This window comes from Petaurus breviceps, unplaced genomic scaffold, assembly GCF_028583685.1.
Source record: "Petaurus breviceps papuanus isolate PSGF00001 unplaced genomic scaffold, PetGlider_PUasm1.0 187, whole genome shotgun sequence".
In the NCBI taxonomy this organism is placed as follows: Eukaryota; Metazoa; Chordata; class Mammalia; order Diprotodontia; family Petauridae; genus Petaurus; species Petaurus breviceps.
This window is the reverse complement of record NW_027185799.1, coordinates 24,851,945-24,870,368: the sequence shown is the minus strand read 5'-3', so window position 1 is coordinate 24,870,368 and position 18,424 is coordinate 24,851,945. Positions and strand designations below refer to the sequence as shown.

At 40.0% G+C, this 18,424-nt stretch overlaps 1 protein-coding gene and 1 long non-coding RNA gene across 9 annotated transcripts in view; one reads left to right on the top strand and one right to left on the bottom strand.

Annotated features, from left to right (window-relative positions):
• Window positions 1-9,494: 9,494 nt before the first annotated feature.
• On the bottom strand, window positions 9,495-10,131 carry LOC138163220 (uncharacterized). Its single transcript, XR_011168848.1, has 2 exons — window positions 9,995-10,131; window positions 9,495-9,913 (listed from the first exon to the last, which is right to left on the bottom strand). It is a non-coding gene; the product is annotated as an uncharacterized lncRNA (long non-coding RNA).
• KDM4C (lysine demethylase 4C) overlaps window positions 9,879-18,424 on the top strand; it is a 463,317-nt gene continuing 454,771 nt past the window's right edge. For 2 of the 8 annotated variants that reach the window (XM_069090750.1, XM_069090758.1), the window contains exon 1: window positions 10,913-11,040. Coding sequence is in view for 2 of the 8 variants with exons in the window: in XM_069090752.1 (XP_068946853.1) it covers window positions 10,524-10,532 (9 nt within the window). In the remaining 6 variants the exon portion in view is untranslated. Of the gene's footprint in view, window positions 10,010-10,305; window positions 10,533-10,703; window positions 10,797-10,906; window positions 11,126-18,424 lie in introns of those variants that run through there. The other 6 variants (XM_069090752.1, XM_069090754.1, XM_069090755.1 and 3 more) reach the window with 6 other exon arrangements.

The following is an 18,424-nucleotide window of genomic DNA, read 5'->3' as shown; positions in this document are numbered from 1 at the left end:
TACAAATGTAAGGCTATGGCCTCATGCAAACATGTCATCAAACAGGATGATTTAATCAGAGTTCCTATACCTCCAAGATTCAAGCAGAGCTCAAGGGGCTTCCCAGAACCTGCACCTCATCAGATGGGAAAGGGAAGAGACTGCAAACTTGTTCTTGTTCTCCTTCATTCTCAAAGAAGAGCAATGACGTAGTGAGGGTGATTTATTAAGGTCTTTCCTAGGTCTCAGTTTTCCAGTTGTTAGTATTCCCATAACTCCAAATTACTGTTTTTACCTTGTATATATGCAATACTCCCCCTGGGCAAGTCCCTCAAATTCACATTTGGCTCTCTCAGGTTGGGTCCCCAGAAAGGATGACTTCTACTTTGGGTTCTAGGGGTAATCCTATGGGAGTTACTTCTATGCTGTTTCTCACAAACCCTGAAACTGATGTGTTTCCCATTAATGATCAGCCAATAGACTTAATTAGCTCTAAGCCAGGGTTAACCTGGGATCTGTAAACTTATTAAGAAATATTATTGATGAGGTATGAGCTCTTGGAGACCCCTTGAGCTCTCCTTGAATCTTTGAGGTATAGGCTCTGGGAACCCCCCTTGAACTCTGATTAAATCTTATGAGACATTGGCATGAGACATAAGCCGTACTTTGTGGCTGGGCCCCAACCTTTGTTACTAGACTTCCCAACCTTGAGCCTATCAAAATATCAGTCTACCCTTGAACTGGCCTGTCTCCAGGTAGCCTCCAGCAACTTCCCACCCTTAATCACTCATAGATCTCATCTTGACTTCTCTTGAAGACCCTCCCCAAACTCCTCCTCTAGACCACCCCTCGATTCCTCCCACAACCTTCTGTACATAAGACCCCATCTTGTCTCCATGTTTGTGAGAGTGCCATAGAATGATCTAGCACAGGCTTACTCTGTGTCCAATACAAGTGAATTTTAAAAAAACTTTACCTTTCTTTGGCTGAGAGACTTGAGTCAAATTCATTCGGCAGGACCTGGTGTGTTAGTATTTTGGGGTCTCCAGAGCAACCCTAACCATCTTTATGGGTAGCCTCTTCATTATGATGACCTGGTTCTGGAAAACAGGGTGTCTCCTAATATCTTGACATTTCCCCCTTTTGGCCAAAGGGAAGGTGAGTATCTAAAAGAACCCCTACTCTTCTGGCCAATAAAGTACAGGCAGGTTTAAGCCAAGATACCTGAAGAAGCCAGTTGGGCTAGGACTAGATGTTACCCAGGTGGTTTGTTCCTTAAGGGAACTTACTGGGGAAGTGTGTCTCAGGTATTATTACTAGTCATGGCTTACTTGCAAGCAGAAAAGGGAGGCTAGGGGGCAAGAATGTAGAGGGAGAAAATGCCAACACACTCTTAAATCAGGGCCTTAACAAAAGGACCTAACAAGAGAAAAGAAAAAAAAAAAACAGGACAGTTTACTCAACCCTGGTCTGCAATCTTGGGACAACTGTCTCATCTTCTTATCTGTGTGTCTGCTGCTTCTAGGTTCATACTTAATGAACCTTGAGGTCCTTGGAGGTTTCTGCCATTGGTTCAGGAGCAGGGCCTTTCTTCAGAAGATCCAGGAGTCCACACCCACAAGTTTCACAGCTGTGGGAATAGTCAAAAGGACTTGGTAGGGATCTTTAGAAACAATAATTGATTAATAGTTGTGGGAAAACTCCTTGCCTTGATCTTTGGATCTGACTTTCCAATCAGCATAACATACATCCTTGGTTAAGGATCTCTAAACAGCACATAGAGATGGTCCAGTTTCCCAGCCATGCAGGGCTAGGTTCAAACAATGTAATAAAGTTTTTCATAAATTCATTATATATAACTGCATTAAGTCAGGTCACATTAATGTCACCTTACAGATCAACTACTTAGAGGGTTCACAATGAACTGGTTTTGAGGAGGGAGATTTACATGTCACCAGGGTAACTAAGAAAACAAATATGTTGAAACAAAAGACTAAAGCAATACAATGGTTATCACCAATATTAACTAAAATCAAGTCTCCTTGTATCCTAGTAACCCATTCTCAATGTCCATTTAATCAGTACATTTTGTGTGCCAAATGTTTCATGCAGTTATCTGGTCCCGATAACTTTTTTTGGATAATAAGCTTTATTGTTAGGACAGCTCTAAAAAGGGCTCTGCTTCTCTGGCTCCAAATCTAGAGGTTCATAGATAATTCCACTGGTAATAAGACCTAATACAATTTAGGTTCTCCAATCTTGAAACTTCAGAAAATTTCAGTTTATATACCATTTGTTGTTTCTATCCTTACCTAAATTCTATACCTCATAAGACTCCAGGGCCGGTGCTCTATTCACTGTGCTACGTAGCTGCCCCACAATAAGAATATTTTAAAAATTTATGAGGGTTCAACTGCAGAATGAACTCAGATCAGACAGATACTTCAATAATGAGAAAATAATTTCACTTTCTTTATCATTATCCATATAATTTATGTATAAAATCTTAATCCAATTTTGAGATCTATAGAGTTCTTAGAGAAAACTGTCTAGAAAACTTATTCTTTACATCTTTGTTTTATTACTTTGTTTAATCATTTCTTCCTTAGGAGGATATCATCCCTATATTATAATTTGACCACAATATAGATTAAAATTGTAAGATATTCATACTTGCTTCCTTTTATAATAATTCAGAGATGTTCCAGTATCAATTCATTATTTAACAGAATAAATATTGTACTTACAAAACTTCTTAATTATAGATATTTGCTATAAAAGGAAAAAGAGGGATATAGTTATCTCATAACAGAGGGAAAAACTCCTTTAGCTCTATTTGATTCCAGGCATGAGTGATATCTGACAGTCAATCATGTAGTCACAGGGTCTTAAAAGCAAGGCTCAGAATTAACCAGGCAGGGAAATTTTCTTTTCAGAAAGGAAATAGTGTCAGAAGAATTCTACTTAGACCATGCCAAAGTTATTTCCAAAACTTCCCAGGCACAGGCATCCACTTTTAGCAGGTCCCAGAGTACACCATATGCTATTTTCTACTACTGGCTTCATGACAATTTAGAAAACTATCCCAATAATCAAAGCTCAAAACAATGGTAAATTAAAGTCCAAGAAATTTTTACCTTAAACAGTAAAATTTCACTAATTACAGCTTAGGGCTTGAATATCCTTCCTGATGTTTCCCTACCAGTTAACATTTCATTTATCCTTCACTTAAAACTATCAATATTCTGGGTCTTCAGACATACAGCTAAATACCTGATGGTTGATTAATCATTAATATGTTGAAACTACATCTTTAAACCACCATATACACTTTTATAATAGCCAATAAATTTCAAATGAAAATTTGCTATTATATGCTATTACCTGTTTTATAATAAAATATACCTCACCAAATATTTAACAGTTTTCAAGATTTTTTTTTATCATAACCTTTTAAAAGCTATTCATGTGTAACAGCATCCAGATTAAAAAGTTGTTTTGTCGGGGCAGTTAGGTGGCATTGAGTAAAGCTTCAGCCCCTTGTCAGGAGGACTTGAGTTCAGTTCCACCTCAGGCTCTTAAAACCCACACCCACACCCACACACACACACACAAACACACAAAACTAGCTGAGTAACCTAATCTGAGATGAGATGGGTTAACAAGGAAGCAGGAGAGCTTCTCTGAACTGGGGAAGTCAAAGGGGATCTCTGGTTTAAGCAGTCATTCAAGGAAGGGTTAACAAGAAGTTGCTATAAAGTGCAAACCATTTATCTATTTTTTTTTCCTTTCTTCACTCTGGGATTAATTCTAAACTAGCTGCCTTCCTTCATCCACCTAGAAAAATGAAGCTAGGGTCGGCTAGGTGGCAAAGTGAATAGAGCACCGGCCCTGGACTCCGGAGAACCTGAGTTTAAATCCGGCCTCACACATTTGACACAATTACTAGACATGTGAATTTGGGCAAATCACTTAACCCCAATTGCCCTTCACAAAAAAAAAAAAAAGAAAAATGAAGCTATTAATTTTGCCATTTACTTTAAAAACTTTTATAAAATATAATACTTATTTTTTCCTTAAATTCTACAGAGTGGTACCCCAAAACTTACTAAGATATTTCAGAAAGGGTGAATTCCTGGAATTACCCCAAATCCCTGGAGTTCTCCCCTGCAATCTTAAAAATGGGGAATTTTCAAAACTTCAAAATCTACCAAAGTGTTTTCAGCAGTTCTATAACTTTGATTATCTGACTTTATTTCTATAATTCCAGTATAACCAAAGCTGAAATGACAGGGGAAAAAAGTGTCTTGCAGATTTTTTTTCTTATAACCTAATCTCCCTTGAAAAGCCTAAAGTAGGAGTTAGTCATGCTTACTGGGACAATTGCTTTAAGTATAAAAGTTTATTAATCTTTCCCAGTGTTCTAAACTCTTTGGCTTATGGCCCTTAAAAGTGTTTCTGGCTGGCTGCACTTTAAATCTTTCAATGTTACAGAATGTAGTTCACAACACAAACACAACACAGATATATTACAAAGACAAACACAGAAAAAAAAGACAAGACAGATATAGACACAAACAATGCTAACAAAGCTAGTCAGTCTGTACAGGGGCACACTGTTATAGAGGTGTGCAGTTTCAACTTTACAGAGACATGCAGTTTCAAAAATAACAGAGACTCAAAGATGTACCAATTAACAGAGGTATAGATTTTAAGAAAGGATATCCTTACCAAAAGGATCTGAGAGGAACTGGGTCACCAGAGGGGCCCTGGAGTTTTTCTCACAAAGAATGCCAAGCTCAACCACGATGGGAGCTCAGAGGGTTGGAGCAGGGACAAGACTATAGGACTCAGTTGATGAGGTGGGGTCAGATTCTGGAGAAATAAATCTCAGGTGGTGCCTTGTCTGTTCCCATTGGTACCAGAGAGAGCCAAACAGAACAGGTCAGAGAAAGGAGAATCAGGAATCAAACACAAGTTTAATTTCAAAGTGAGGGAAATGGCTTGCAAACAAGTGAGCAGTAGCCCTGGCAATGAGGGGTAAGAGAAACAATGAGACAAGTTTGATTCATAGCAGGGCTTCAAGACTGGAAAATGGGTATTTGTCTCACTTTGTCTGGTTCTTGTCCTAGCTCAGAGAACCCCTAGTGCTGGTCAAAGCAATATGATAATTATGTGATTTTGCTAGAGGACAAGATTATCCAGAGGGTGAGCAAAAAGGATTGTTGTTATACCAAGCTCAGAGCACAGCCAGCTTTTGGGGCCTTCTAATATCTTGACACTTTCTTACAGGCACATTGTCTTCATCTCTGTATCCTCCCCATCACCAAGCTCAATGCCTTGTATATGTAATACATGCTTAATAAATATTTGTTGAACAAGTAAAATGAATTGTTACTTTAAGTGTAGAATGGCAAAAAGCCTAGGCCCTAGGCTTTTCCTCCCTGGGGAATCTGTAGCCTCAAGGCCACATATGGCCTTCTAAGTCCTTGGGTGCAGCCTTTTGACTGAGTCCAGGTTTTACAGAACAAATCCTTTTATTAAGGTTATTTGTTCTGTGAAGTTTAGATTCAGTCAAAGGGTTGCACTTAAGGACCTGGAGGGCCACATGTGATCTAGAGGCAGAGGTTTCCCACCCCTGGCCTAGGGAATGAACTAGATTAGCTTTCAAGGCCTCTCCCAAAATACTATAAAAGATGAATTCAAGAATTGAACTGCCCTAATTTCCAGTTATAGAAATTCTGGTGTAATTCATTACATATACCAGAACAAAAGGATAACTCTTGCTGTTATGTAGAAATAGGTCTTGATGGTGGAAGAAAGTCCTTCGAATTAGATAGGCATTTTAGTAAATATATATAGTCTAATCTTGCTGTTTCTATTGCCTTTCTCTATGAATAAAAATGTGTTCATTCTTCCTTTTGGGTTTATTGAAGAGTTTCTTAATCATTTTCTTTCCTTGAGGTAATTAGAGTATTAAACCTTGCATGTCTCATTACTTTAAATTAAAAAATAGAAATAGATAAAGCTGCCTTCCATTTGTGCACATGCCATGAATGGATTCTTATCCCATAAAAACACAACAGTGAAAATGAAAATGACATATATAGTTCTAAACTTTCCCATTTCTTCAGGAAGGTGATGACACATTTGTTTATTGTTGAAGAAGATTAGGTCACAAGTTAGGTTCTTTTTTTTCAGAGTGTGTCTTGATTGTTTCTCTCTTAAAGTCCTCTTCCAGATACCTACCATGGCATGGAGGTGCCTCTGGAATCATGAAGACAATGGCAACAGTGTAAAAGATGATTGTTAGATCAGCCTTAAGTCCTAGAAGAGATGACTGTTTAAGGGCAGGTCCTAATGATGAGGTATGAGCTCTGGGACCCCGCTCCAGCTCTCCTTGAGTGGTGGAGGTACAGGCTCTGGGAACCTCCCTTGGACTCTTGATTAAATTTGATTGAGGTATTTGCATGAGGCAATAAGCCTTACATTGTGGCTGGGCCCAGATCTCTAGCTTAGTTACTAACTGCTAACTACTAGCCTAGTTACTAGCCTATCAAAATATCAATCCACCCTTGAACTGGCCTAGCCCACCATTGTCTTGTAGCCTCTAGCTACCTCCCACCCTTAATCACTCATTGACCTCATTAACTCCTCCTAAAGACCCTCCCCAAACTCCTCCTCTAGGCCACCCCTAGATTCCTCCCACAATCTTCTGTATATAAGACCCCATCTCACACCATGTGGTGTGAAAGCGCCATAGAATGCTGTGAGAGCACCATAGAGTAGTGAGAGCACCATAGAATGACCTAGCACAGACTTACTCTGTGTCTAATGTAAGTGAGCTTTTAGAAAATTTTACTTTTCTTTGGCTGAAAAGACTTGAATCAAATTCATTTGGCAGGACCCAATGTGTTGGTATTTTGGGGGTCTCCAGAGCAACCCTAACCTTAGTGGGTAAGCTTTTCAAGAACCATGACTCTGTTTCCCCCCCCCCCAAAACCCCCATCCATGCCTTATCAGAGGTTTAACTGGAAGGTTTTCTTCCTCTTTGTTCCTGTGGGAATCTCTTGGTTTCAATTGAATTAGTTTTCTTGTTTTATATAGGCCCCCAGTCATTATCAAATTTTCTCAGCCAATCTGATCATTCTTCCTGGTTTACATTATTCTATTTGATCAAGTACTTTTTTTATTTGTACTTAGTTTAAAACCTATGATTAATTGATTGACATGTGTTCTCAATTGGTTAGGGTATTATGGTGTTGTATTTTATCACTTACTTTAAATTGGGTGGGGTAATTTAATTTCTTTTTCTCAACCCTCACCTTTACACTAATTGAGAATTCAGATACTTTTTTTTAAGGGGGCTAATTAAAAAAAAGTTATTTGGGAATGTTAGCTTCAGCTATTTGTAAATATTTTGCATCACATAGAAAGATTAAGTGATGTATCTGCAGGATCACATAGCTAGTACAAAGTTTGATTCAATATTTGAACTCAGGTTTTTGGAAGGCTAAAGCTCTTTTCACCACACCAAACTTTAAACACTTTTATTAAGGTGTTAATTAAAGATAGAAAACATTGGCAATTCTCATCAACCTTATGAACTGAAAACTATCAGAAAAATAAGAGATGCAAACTTCCTTTCATCATCAAAACCAGAGTGTGAGATAAACAATGGAGATATTACATCTACAGGAAAACAGGTACAAAAAAATTAAGAAATTTGTTGATCATCCAGTATAATGGAAATGCAAATTTCCTTGCCCCTAGGCCCTTTAATAGGCTTAAGAGACTCTGAGAACCTTCCTTGATTTAAAAATATATTCTGCCCCCTAATAGGCTGAATGTGGTTACATGGAGCCTGTGGCAGGAGGCTTGGTTTTCAGGAATGCCCACATCTTGATGCTGTGTGATTGGGCAGTGAGTCAAGAGGGTGGTTACATTCTCTGACCCAGGAGAAGGCTATATAATACCCAAAAGGCTTTGCTTTGGGGCTCACTTTGAGAAGTGTTGATTGATTTGACCAGATGAGACTCTGGGCAAACATTGTTGACAACTGCCCCTTCCCCCCCCACCCTTTGAAAAACCCAGATGTTGATGCTTCCCTCTCTGGTAACTGTGATTTGGTATGGATGTAATGGTTGGACAGTTTGGAAGCCTGTCTACTTGAAATGTTTCTGTCTGTATACTCTGAAGTTCGGGGTACTGACCTTTTTCCCCTGAACTAGGTAAATGATATATGTTTGATTAAAATAAGCTTGTTAACCCATTTTGAGTTACTTTCCTTTAGAAAAGCAGATCTAAGAACCTGTATTGGCAGCCACCTTGGGGATGCTGGGGTGCTTGCTGCTAATGGCACACCTGATATTATAACCCAGGTGTTTTGGTTCAGAATACAATGCTCTTTCTCCTGCTGCTTCCCTTCTCAGTGCAATTTTGCCTTGGTGAGGAAGCCCTACCAAAAAACCTTAAGGTAAGAATTGTTAGTAACATTTCTAACAACTTTTATTTATTCTTTTTTTTTTTTTTTGCTTTTTGGAGGAGGAGGGCAGGGCAATTGGGGTTAAGTGACTTGCCCAACTTCACATGGCTAGTAAGTGTGCAAGTATCTGAGTTCTGATTTGAACTCAGGTCTTCCTGACTCCAGGGCCAGTGCTTTGTTCACTGCGACACCTAGCCGCCCCAGCCCAGTTCTTACTGACAAAATAAAAAGGATGGACTTAGTAAAAACAATAGCTTTAGCCAAAACTGATTAACGCTTGTGAATTAGAGGGCATCTGTACTTTCATTTACAGTGTTTAGGTCAAGGAGTTTTATTCTGTACTAAAGTTTATGAGAATTTCTCAGACTGAGTTTCCCACATGGGTTACTTTTAAGTTTTCTTCATTTTAGGGGGCAGCAGCTACATAACCCTGGAGGAAGTTCAAGATTTTACAAGACAATAGAATGAGGGCATACTCACCCTCAAGAATCTTTTGTACAGGGGTGGCTAGGTGGCATGGTGAATAGAGCACACTGGTCCTGAAGTCAGGAGGACCTGAGTTCAAATCCGACCTCAGTCACTTAACACAAAACTAGCATGTGACCTTGGGCAAGTCACTTTAACCCCAATTGCCCTAACTTCCCCCTCCAAAAAGCAAAAAAAAAAAAATCATTTGTAACCCTGCTTCTAATACAATCTTTAAAATTAAAAAAAATTTAAACTATTACAAACATTTGTAACAAGTATCAAGAAACTGAGTCATACATGGAATAGTTTCCGTGTGACATAATGAAAAAACCATTGGAAATTCTAGCAAAACAATCCTGAATCAGTGTATTTAGTGTTTCCTTTGTTTTTAATATGGCTGCATTTAACATGTAGGTTTTTTTGCATGAACACTTCATATAGGTTTTCCCATGTTTTGCAATTGCTTATTTTCTTGTATTTTGCAAAATTAATGCACTAAATTTACTGAACTGTTTCCAAAACACTCGCCACACTTCCCTGTATGAATAAACATTTCTACAGATTTTTTTTCTTTTTAGCAATTTCTTTATTCATAGTTCCAACCATGGGATCACAGGTTCAAAGGGTAAGAATAGTTTTATGACTTCATGTTTATTTCCAGATGGCCCTCCAAAAACTCTGCACTGGTTGTTAGTTATTATCAACAATGTTACTAGCATGCCCATTTCCCTGCAGCAAAAGCTACATTTTATAGTCATTTAAATAAAAAGATAGTGTTGCTCTTGCCACCAAAGTTCACTGAATGATTGCTGCATGCGAGAATTCTTGAGTAGGGAAACCATGACTTTCCACTCCCTTTGCCCCTGCAAGTTCCACGAAGGTTCTTTTGGAGGTCTGATGGCCTCCTTTTTAGATCATAAGTCGCAATGCATCTTCAAATCCCAGAGTTGGAACTCGAAGGTTACATAGTCTAAACCTTATCTGAAAAGAAAAAAAAAAGCCATTTCCTTGTATTTTACCATCCCTTCACAGCAGGTCATACCACTTCAACAGGAACCTTACCCGCATCTTTTCTTTGTCTCTTCAGAGCTTATTAGCACAGTGTCCGGCACATTAAGTAGGCATTTAGTAAGTGCTCGTTGAATGCTAACTTCCTGAGGCAGCCCATTATAGGATCTGACCACACTAAAAGTGACTTGGAACTTAACACTGAACCAAAGCCCTTTGCCCTTGAGGACCTTAGTTCTGCGAAGAGGAGCCAGGCAGTACAGGTACAACTCTCTAGAATGCTCAGACAGGATGATTTGGGGAAACAGCAGCAATAGCAATTACATATGTGACTTCGCCCCCCCACCTGAGGGGTCGCTCTGAAGGGTCTTTCAGAAGCCTAGATGAAGTTGCACCGGCTCTGACGTCACAAATCGGCAGCCAATAGGGTCACGCTGGAGGCTATTATTGTGACGCGTGGTCTGAAGACTGTTAGTGTGGTCCGCTCTGGAGGGGGGGGCTCCACCATTGCTGACGTGCAGCGCCCCAGGGCCCTCTCACTGCCCACCTCGTTCTACCCCGTCTCGCCCCAAAGGGGCCGGAAATGGGACTGGTGAGGCTTCTGGGTAGGAGTGAAAGAAGTTTGCGGGGGAGGGAGGGAAAGTGCAAGAAAACTATCGATCTGCGAGGGTCATGTGAACCACCGGCTCACTAGCGCCGCCCTTAGCACTGAGCCCTAGGCGGGTGGGCGGGCCACGTGACCTCTCCACCTAGCTGCCCAGACAGGGCCGGTCACGTGACCCCGCACCATCCGTGTGTGCGTGCTCGCGCGCGCGCCCGTAGCCCTGGGAAGACCAGCCTGTATATTTGTGTATGCGTATGTATGCATGTGTGTGGGTGGCAAGGGGTGCGCGCTCCTTCCTCCTCCCACTCCACCACTCCACCTCTTTCCCCTCCCCTTCCCCCGCCCTTCGGTGTGTAAGAACTATCTAGCGAGATTTGGCTTGCCTTGGTGGTGCTGGTGCTGCTTGTGGTGGGGGCCCGGCGCGCCTGCGCAGGAAACAGCTGTCACCCTGTGCGGAACAACAAGTCATACAAACCTCCCCCCACCCCCTGAGCCGGTAGGCGACCTTCCTCACTCTTCTTCCTTCTCCTCCTCGGGGGTCCCGGCCCCTCCCCCACCTCCTGCCGTGCCCGCGCGCCCAGGTAACCGCTCTGGCCTGGGTGGGGAAGTGGGGGGGTCGGGGAGGGGATGGTGCCGCGACCGTAGAGGAGGCCCCCGCGGCCGGACGTCTGGCTCCCCACAACTGCTCCACTGCTCCTCGGGGATGCCGTGGTGGCGGCTGAGGGGACCTGTCGGCCCAGGGGAAATGGGGGTGGGGAGAGGATAGATTGGGGTGGGGGAGAGGGATGGTGGATCCAGGTGAGCGTGAGCATCGATGTCTGCTATCGCGACAGTCGCGTTCGCGAGAGAGACAGACAGACAGAGAGAAGAGAGAGAGTTGACAATCAGGGCTCACTCTACCTCTCCGAGCTTGTCTTACAGCCCCTGGCCGGGATCGCCCCGAGGGGGCGTGGGTTGCTCCGGTAGTCTGAGGTCTGGGAGGAGATGGCGGTGCGGGGCCGGCCCCCAGTGTCGTCCTCTTTTTGGCCGGAGGAGGCTGGAGGTTTGGCCTCCTCAGGCCCCAGGAGGACTCAGCGTATTCCCTTTTTTCTGGGCCTCAGTTTCCTCAGTCTCTAAAACGAGGGCGGGGGTGGGCAGCAGTAGAATGGGTGCTACATTAGGAGGTAGGTTCCCCATCTCTGTAGAGATCCCCATGGATGGAATGAGCACATGTCGGGGATGGTGTAGAGGATGCTTCCTTGTGCTGGTGAGGGTTGACTATGGCCCCTGAGGGCTTTTCCAACTCTTGAGTCTGGGAGCCTAGGCAGAAAGAGTCCTGCTCCATTCTTTTTACCCCACTAGAACCATGATGGGAGAATTATCTTCGACAAACTAAACTTGCATATAACCCTGCAGAGTCCCATTCTGTCCTACCCCCAGTTTCGTTTTTTTTATCCTCCCAGCCTCCTTCCTGGGATGTCCTATTTTATCTTTTCCCCCTCCTCCACTGGCCCACTTATCATAACCTGACGGCATGAAAAAGGTGGGGAGGTGGAGGTGGGAGACTGGCACTCTGGTACTTTGGGCTGATGCTAGATTGTTTATTTACGCCAGCGTAACCAGCTCTAGCTATACCTTTGGCAAACCCTTTTTTTGGGTTTGCCCACCCCTTCCCCCCCTCCTCCCAGGCTTTTTCTTGGGCTTGGGTTTTTCTGTACTGGGGATCTTTGAGTGATTAGGCTCCTCCTCCAGCAGGCAAGGGAAACTTTTCGATATTTGATGAGCTCCCCGGACCCCTGACCCCTCCTATCTTGTTATTCATAACACTCAGTTCATTTATAAAACTCTGCCCCTGAAGGGTTGTCTGGTGCTTGCAGTTTATGAACTTGTGTCTGGTGTCTCGGGATTCGATTTCTTTCTGAGGCTACTTAGATACATTTCTTTGAAAGTTTTCTTCATTGCACCTGCTTGTAATTTGGCTTTATTTTTTAAACCATGACCAAAATTTCTGCTCTGTATGAAAATAGTTGTAACTATTTTAATGTTGAAATCATAGTGAAGCAGTGAAAAGATCTCTGAAGGATTGCTTAATTTAGAGTCATGAGACCTGAGTCCAAATCCCAGCTCTGGCACTGGCTACTTGTGCAGCCTTGAAAAAGTGGATTAACTTCTCTGGTCCTCACTTACATTATCTGCAAAATGAGGGGGTTGGATTACTGGACTTTTAAGGCTCTTCCCAGCTCTAGATCATTGATCCTAGTATTAGATTCATAGTGATTCATGGTGGTTGGTTTGTAGTTGTTAGAAGACAGTATAATTTCTCTTTATAAACAAAAGCCAAAGGCTTCCCCCCATCCAAATAAGGTGGGTTTATTGAATGTATTATACTAGTTATTTAAAAAGTTCGTTTCCCCAGCTAGAAGGTTTGTTCTAGAATATTTTATCATATTTGTTCTTAAAAGAACTTTATATGTAATCCTCATAGTATTCTTTTTTTTGCTTTATTTTTTTTTGGAGGGGGGAAGAAGGCAGGGCAATTGGGGTTAAGTGACTTGTCCAAGGTCACAGGGGGAGTAAGTGTTAAGAGCTGGATTTGAACTCAGATCCTCCTGATTCCAGGGCCAGTGCTCTATTCACAGGGGTACCTAGCAGCCTGAATCCTCATAGTATTCTAATGAAGCAGGCAATAAAAATTATAAAAAGTTATTAAGCAAATTTTGCTTAAAACCAAAAGATTTACTTTTCTGTTAGGTCATTATAGATCTCAGTTCAAAAAACAAATTTTGTGATGGTTCTTAAAATCTATAGTCTTTAAAGCAGCAAATATTTTTCAGTTGAAATTTTTTCTCAGCTCAATTCAGCAGACCTTTTTAAAGCCACCTATATGAAGGCACTAAGTTATGACTTATAGATCCAGATATTAAAAAAAAATTGAGTAGAGCAGTGACAAAGTCATACCTCTTTTATTTTGACTGAAGTGGGGAGTAGATAAATTGGATAGGAGAGAAGCTGGACCAGTGAAGAAGCATTTGTTATTTGCCTACAATGTGCCAGTCACTGTGTTTAATATTGGGGATACAAAAAATGTAGAAAAACTGAAAAAAGAAAAAAATAGTCTTGTATCCCAAGGAGTCCCTTGGAAGTGAATTACAGTAAGTCCAGAAAAGATGAGATTAATGTTCCAGACTAGAGTAGTGGTCTTGTGAGTGAAGAGAAGGGGATCTTTTAGAGTTGTCTCTGGAGATAGGATCAATAATACTTGGGAGTTGTTTGCATAAAGGATGGGCTGGGAGGGAAAGCTCAATGATGAGTCCTAAGGTATTAAAGTTAGGTAAATAAGAATGTATTGGTACTGTCAACTGAAATAGGGCACTTTGAGGAAATGGTTTTAGTTTTTTTTTGGTGGGTGAGGCATTTGGGGTTAAATGACTTGCCCAGGGTCACACAGCTAGTAAGTGTCAAGTGTTTGAGTCCACATTTGGACATTGGTCCTCCTGAGTCTAAAACCTGGAGTTTTTTTTAGAAGATGGTAAGTTCTGTTTTGAATTTGTTGAATTTGAGAGATCTGTGAGACTTTGAAGAGTTGGGACTAGCATTCAAGTGAAATACTAGGGTTGGTAAAGATTTGGGAGGCATTTGCATAGAGATAATTGAGCTCTTCGGATTGTAGAGATAAATCTATAGAAATGTGGAGAAAGTCCTAGAACAGAGCCTTAGGGGAACATGCATAGTTAGTGAAAGGTGGTTGATGAATTATTAGGAGAACTCCTGAGAAAGCTGTGGTAGAGAGGACAGAATATTGGAGAAAGGGGTGGTGGTAGAGGTGAATTGTATAAGAAATTGCAAAGGTGAGGTCAGAGAAAAAGCCATCTTGTTGGTATATTGGTTATAAATATAGTTAGTATTTAAAGTTGTCATTTTCTTTTTACAGAAGAAAATCAGACTCATCACTTAAACTAATCTTGTTTTTAACTAGAAATTTTATTACTTTCCTTAGAGCCAAATTTTGTCTGACTCAGTTGAGTTGAAAGAGACCTCAGCAGTCATTTATACCCACCCCTACTTTTTACAGATCAGGAAATTGAGGCTTGTAGAAATAGTGACATGCCTAAGAACATATACAGGTTAAACTCACTTAAAATATGATTTGTTACCATTGATGATATTTAAAATACTATACCATAAGCTTCTAAGACAATTTAAAAAAAAAAAAATTCAGAAATTCATTCAGCAATGGCAATATTCTTAGAACAAGGGTAACATTCACTTAGATACATACTTTCCAGTTAATAGTATATTTCTTTTATTTTAACTAGTTTTAAGCTAAGATTTCTGAAACCTATGAGTTCACCATCCTTTAGATTATTTCCAAACTCTGTAAATTAGATTAAAAGAATATATTCATTTAGTGTTCTAGGGATATGGTAGGTTCCAGCAGCTACAAAAATACATATGAGAGTATGGATATAACATAGGTCTTGTTGCTTAGAAGGGGGTTGGTATTGGTGTCAAATGGTTTTCAGAGCAAAGGAGAATGTTGTATGAATTAAATCCTTGTACAACAAAACTAGACTTTTTTCTGGTCTTTTTTTTCTTGCCATGATTTGTGTATATGTAACAGTAGCAGGCCAAATAGGGCAACTTATTTCCCTTTTGCTGTTGATATAGCACTCTAAGAAGTGTTATTTGCTACCATAAATTTAATTCAGATGTCAAATTCCTATCTTCAAACATGTCCAGGTTCCTCCTCTTCCCTTAAAGAAGTCCTCCACTCTACTATCTGGTGAAACTATCATATCTCTCTTTTCTTTCTCAGTCAGCCTAGAAAAAGCTGTTTACATTCCTTGCCACCAAATTGTTTTCTCTTCAGCCTTTTGCAAATCTGGTTTTTTGACCTCACATTCAACTAAAACTCTTTAAAGTTACCAGCATTATCTTAATTGGGAAATCTGATCTTTTTCTCAGTCCTTATTCTCAACCTCTCTGTTGATTTGACAACGCTATGACTTTCCTCCATTCTCTTCTTGGGTTTTCTTATTCTCTACTATTCCTTTTAACTTGCTTGGTGAATGGCTAGCTCAGTGCCTCAAGTGCAGGTGCCCCTCCAGCTCTAAAGCCCCTCTCAGATTCTCCTCTCAGATGTACCCTCTGTAACCTGGTTAGTTCCTGGAGAGAAATTTCGTTCTTCCTTATATTTTTACATCTGGTGAATTATCCTGTACTGTCAGTTTTGCCTCTGTGACATTTCTTGTATTGGTTTCCTTCCGCCAGGCTCCTTTATTCCCTATTCACCTCTCACCTGAGCTGTTTCAGTAGCCTCCTAAAGTGTTACTCCTTAATTTGTTCCCCTTTAGAAGCCATCTTCCACACTGATGTTCAAGTGATGTCTCTGGAACAAGGTCTGACCTTGTCATTTTCCTGCTCAAAAAGTTACAGTGTTTCCCTGTTGTCTTGAAGGTCATATATAATCTCTTTTCTTTGACATGTAAAGCCCTTCTCAACTTGGTTTCAGCCTTTCTTTTCAAGATAATGACGTATTTTTCTCCTCCATAGAGTGTTCCCTGTCCGCCCCCCCCCAGTATCCTTGCTGTTTCTTCTGCTGGATTAAGATTAATTTCCCATGCCTGGAATATACTCCACCCTAGTTTTCTAATAAGCTGAAGCACTGTCTTCATAAGACTTTTCCTGATTTCCCCTTCCTCCCCATCCCCCCCCATATACTCAGCTACTAGTGTCCTCTCTTCTAAATTACCATGTATTTTGTATATATTTTTATATATACTTGTCCCACTCTGTAGCATATTTATTGTTCCTTGAGGGCAAGTATTGTTTCACTTTAGTCTTTGTATCTTTACCATCTATCACACAGTATCTAACACAATTTAGGCACTTAATATGAATATTTATTGATTGTACTATGGGTTAGTTGCAGAATAAGTGACTTACCCAGGGTCATACTTGCTAGTAAGTGTCTGAGGCCAGATTTGAACTCAGGAAGATGAGTCATCTTGATTTCAGGCTCAGCAGTTTATCCAATATGTCTCCTACCTGCCCGTATAGCAGTCTAGCACAACATAGGCATGGCATAAATGTTTATTGATTGTAGTTTGGGTTAGCTCCAGAATAGATTTCCATACATTTTTTTTGCTGCTGGAATGGCCTTTTATTATCATTTATCTGACAGTTAACATTAAATAAATTAGATCATTTGAATGCTCTTTTTGTGGTTAAAATAACATACAAATAAAGATCCTGTCAATTAGTATTTTTTTGTTGGGTTACTAAGGTATAACTGCTTATTTTGACTATCATAATCCTGTTTAGATGATTAAAAGTGCTCATTTAGAATTGTATACAGGTTGGAATAGAAGCATTGGGCCAGACAGTGGAGGGCTTTGAGAAATTGTCCTCTGTGTATCTTGTTTGTACATAGTTTGAATGTGTCTCCCCTGTTAGAATGTGAGCTCCTTGAGATCAGGGACTGGCTTTTGTATCTTTCTTTGTATCCCCAGTGCTTAGCACAATATCTAGCACACTTACTTAATAAATGGTTTTTGACTGGCTAAAAAGCTTGAATTCTGATCTTTGGAGGGGTTGAAAATTTGAAAAAGTAGCATTAGCAGAAAGAGTACATTGAAAAAGTAATCTGGAATATTTGAAGCAGGGACTAGATCTTTGTTTTAATTATTTCCTTATTAAAATTTGAAAATGTGTCTGCAGATATATAATATTTTATAATTTAAATGGTACAAATTGCCACTGAACCTTTCTATACTATTGCAGCATATCATATTGTTTACAATTCACTATAGTTGAATATTGGATTTGGGTTTATTATGTGTTATTTGCTAGTATTTTAGGTGGCTGATGATATCGAGATTTACTGAATCTGTTCTGTTGAGAAATTAATCTTGTGGTAAGCTTTGTGCAATCCAGAAAGAAGGGTAGCTTTAAATTGTACTGAGAGGGTAGATTGGAGCCTTGTGGTGGGTTCAGGATTTTGGATTTTCTTCAGTTGGGCAGGAGATGTTTAATGTTTCTGAGTCTTTGAATGACCTGATAGGTATACATTATAAAGATTATTCATGTATAGATGACATCAGTAGGATGGCTGGTTTTTTTTGGAGGGAGGAAGCAAACTCATGGGAAGATAGGATAGTATTGTGCTTATTTTAATTTTTATGTGCCTTTCATTTAGATGTCAAAATATATAATTAATAAACTAAATCAATAAGGAAATAATTGATATTCAGAACCTTAGAATACCAAACTTTGAAGCATATATACTTAAAATGAAACTGACATTGTTCATTCACTCAGTAAGTGATTTCAAAATGCATTCAACACTTGAGTGACTCATATTAGTGTATCACAAAATATGACACGATCAGGCCCTCAAGGGACTTGTAATCTTGTTGAAAAACCTTGAAATAGAAGGGAAGCAGTTGTACAATATTATAAGAATGTAATAAGTACTAGATTGAAAATAAGTTAGCAGAATGTTCCAGTACTCATACTAACCACTTCTCAAGGCTGTTGGGTGTGTAGGAGGGAAATGTTTTGTAAAATGTAAGAAATATTATATAAACATAAGCTATTAAAAATGGTAGAGTAAGGCATTAAAACATAAACACAATATAGTACTGTTCTCTAAACTCTTCTTTCTCTTATCTGTAAGTTTTCCAAGGCACCCAACCAATTCTTGATAGCAGAAAATTTTCTGCCCAGCACAGGCTGAACTTAATATCTGGGGACCATCACATAATGTTGTGTATTATAATTATTTGTGTTTGTATGTTATCCTTTTACAAATTGTACAGTAAGTACCATAAGGGTGTTGTGATCTTGTCTTATCAAAACTTAGTGTTCCTCCCTGGGCTGTGCCCTGCATATAATATGCA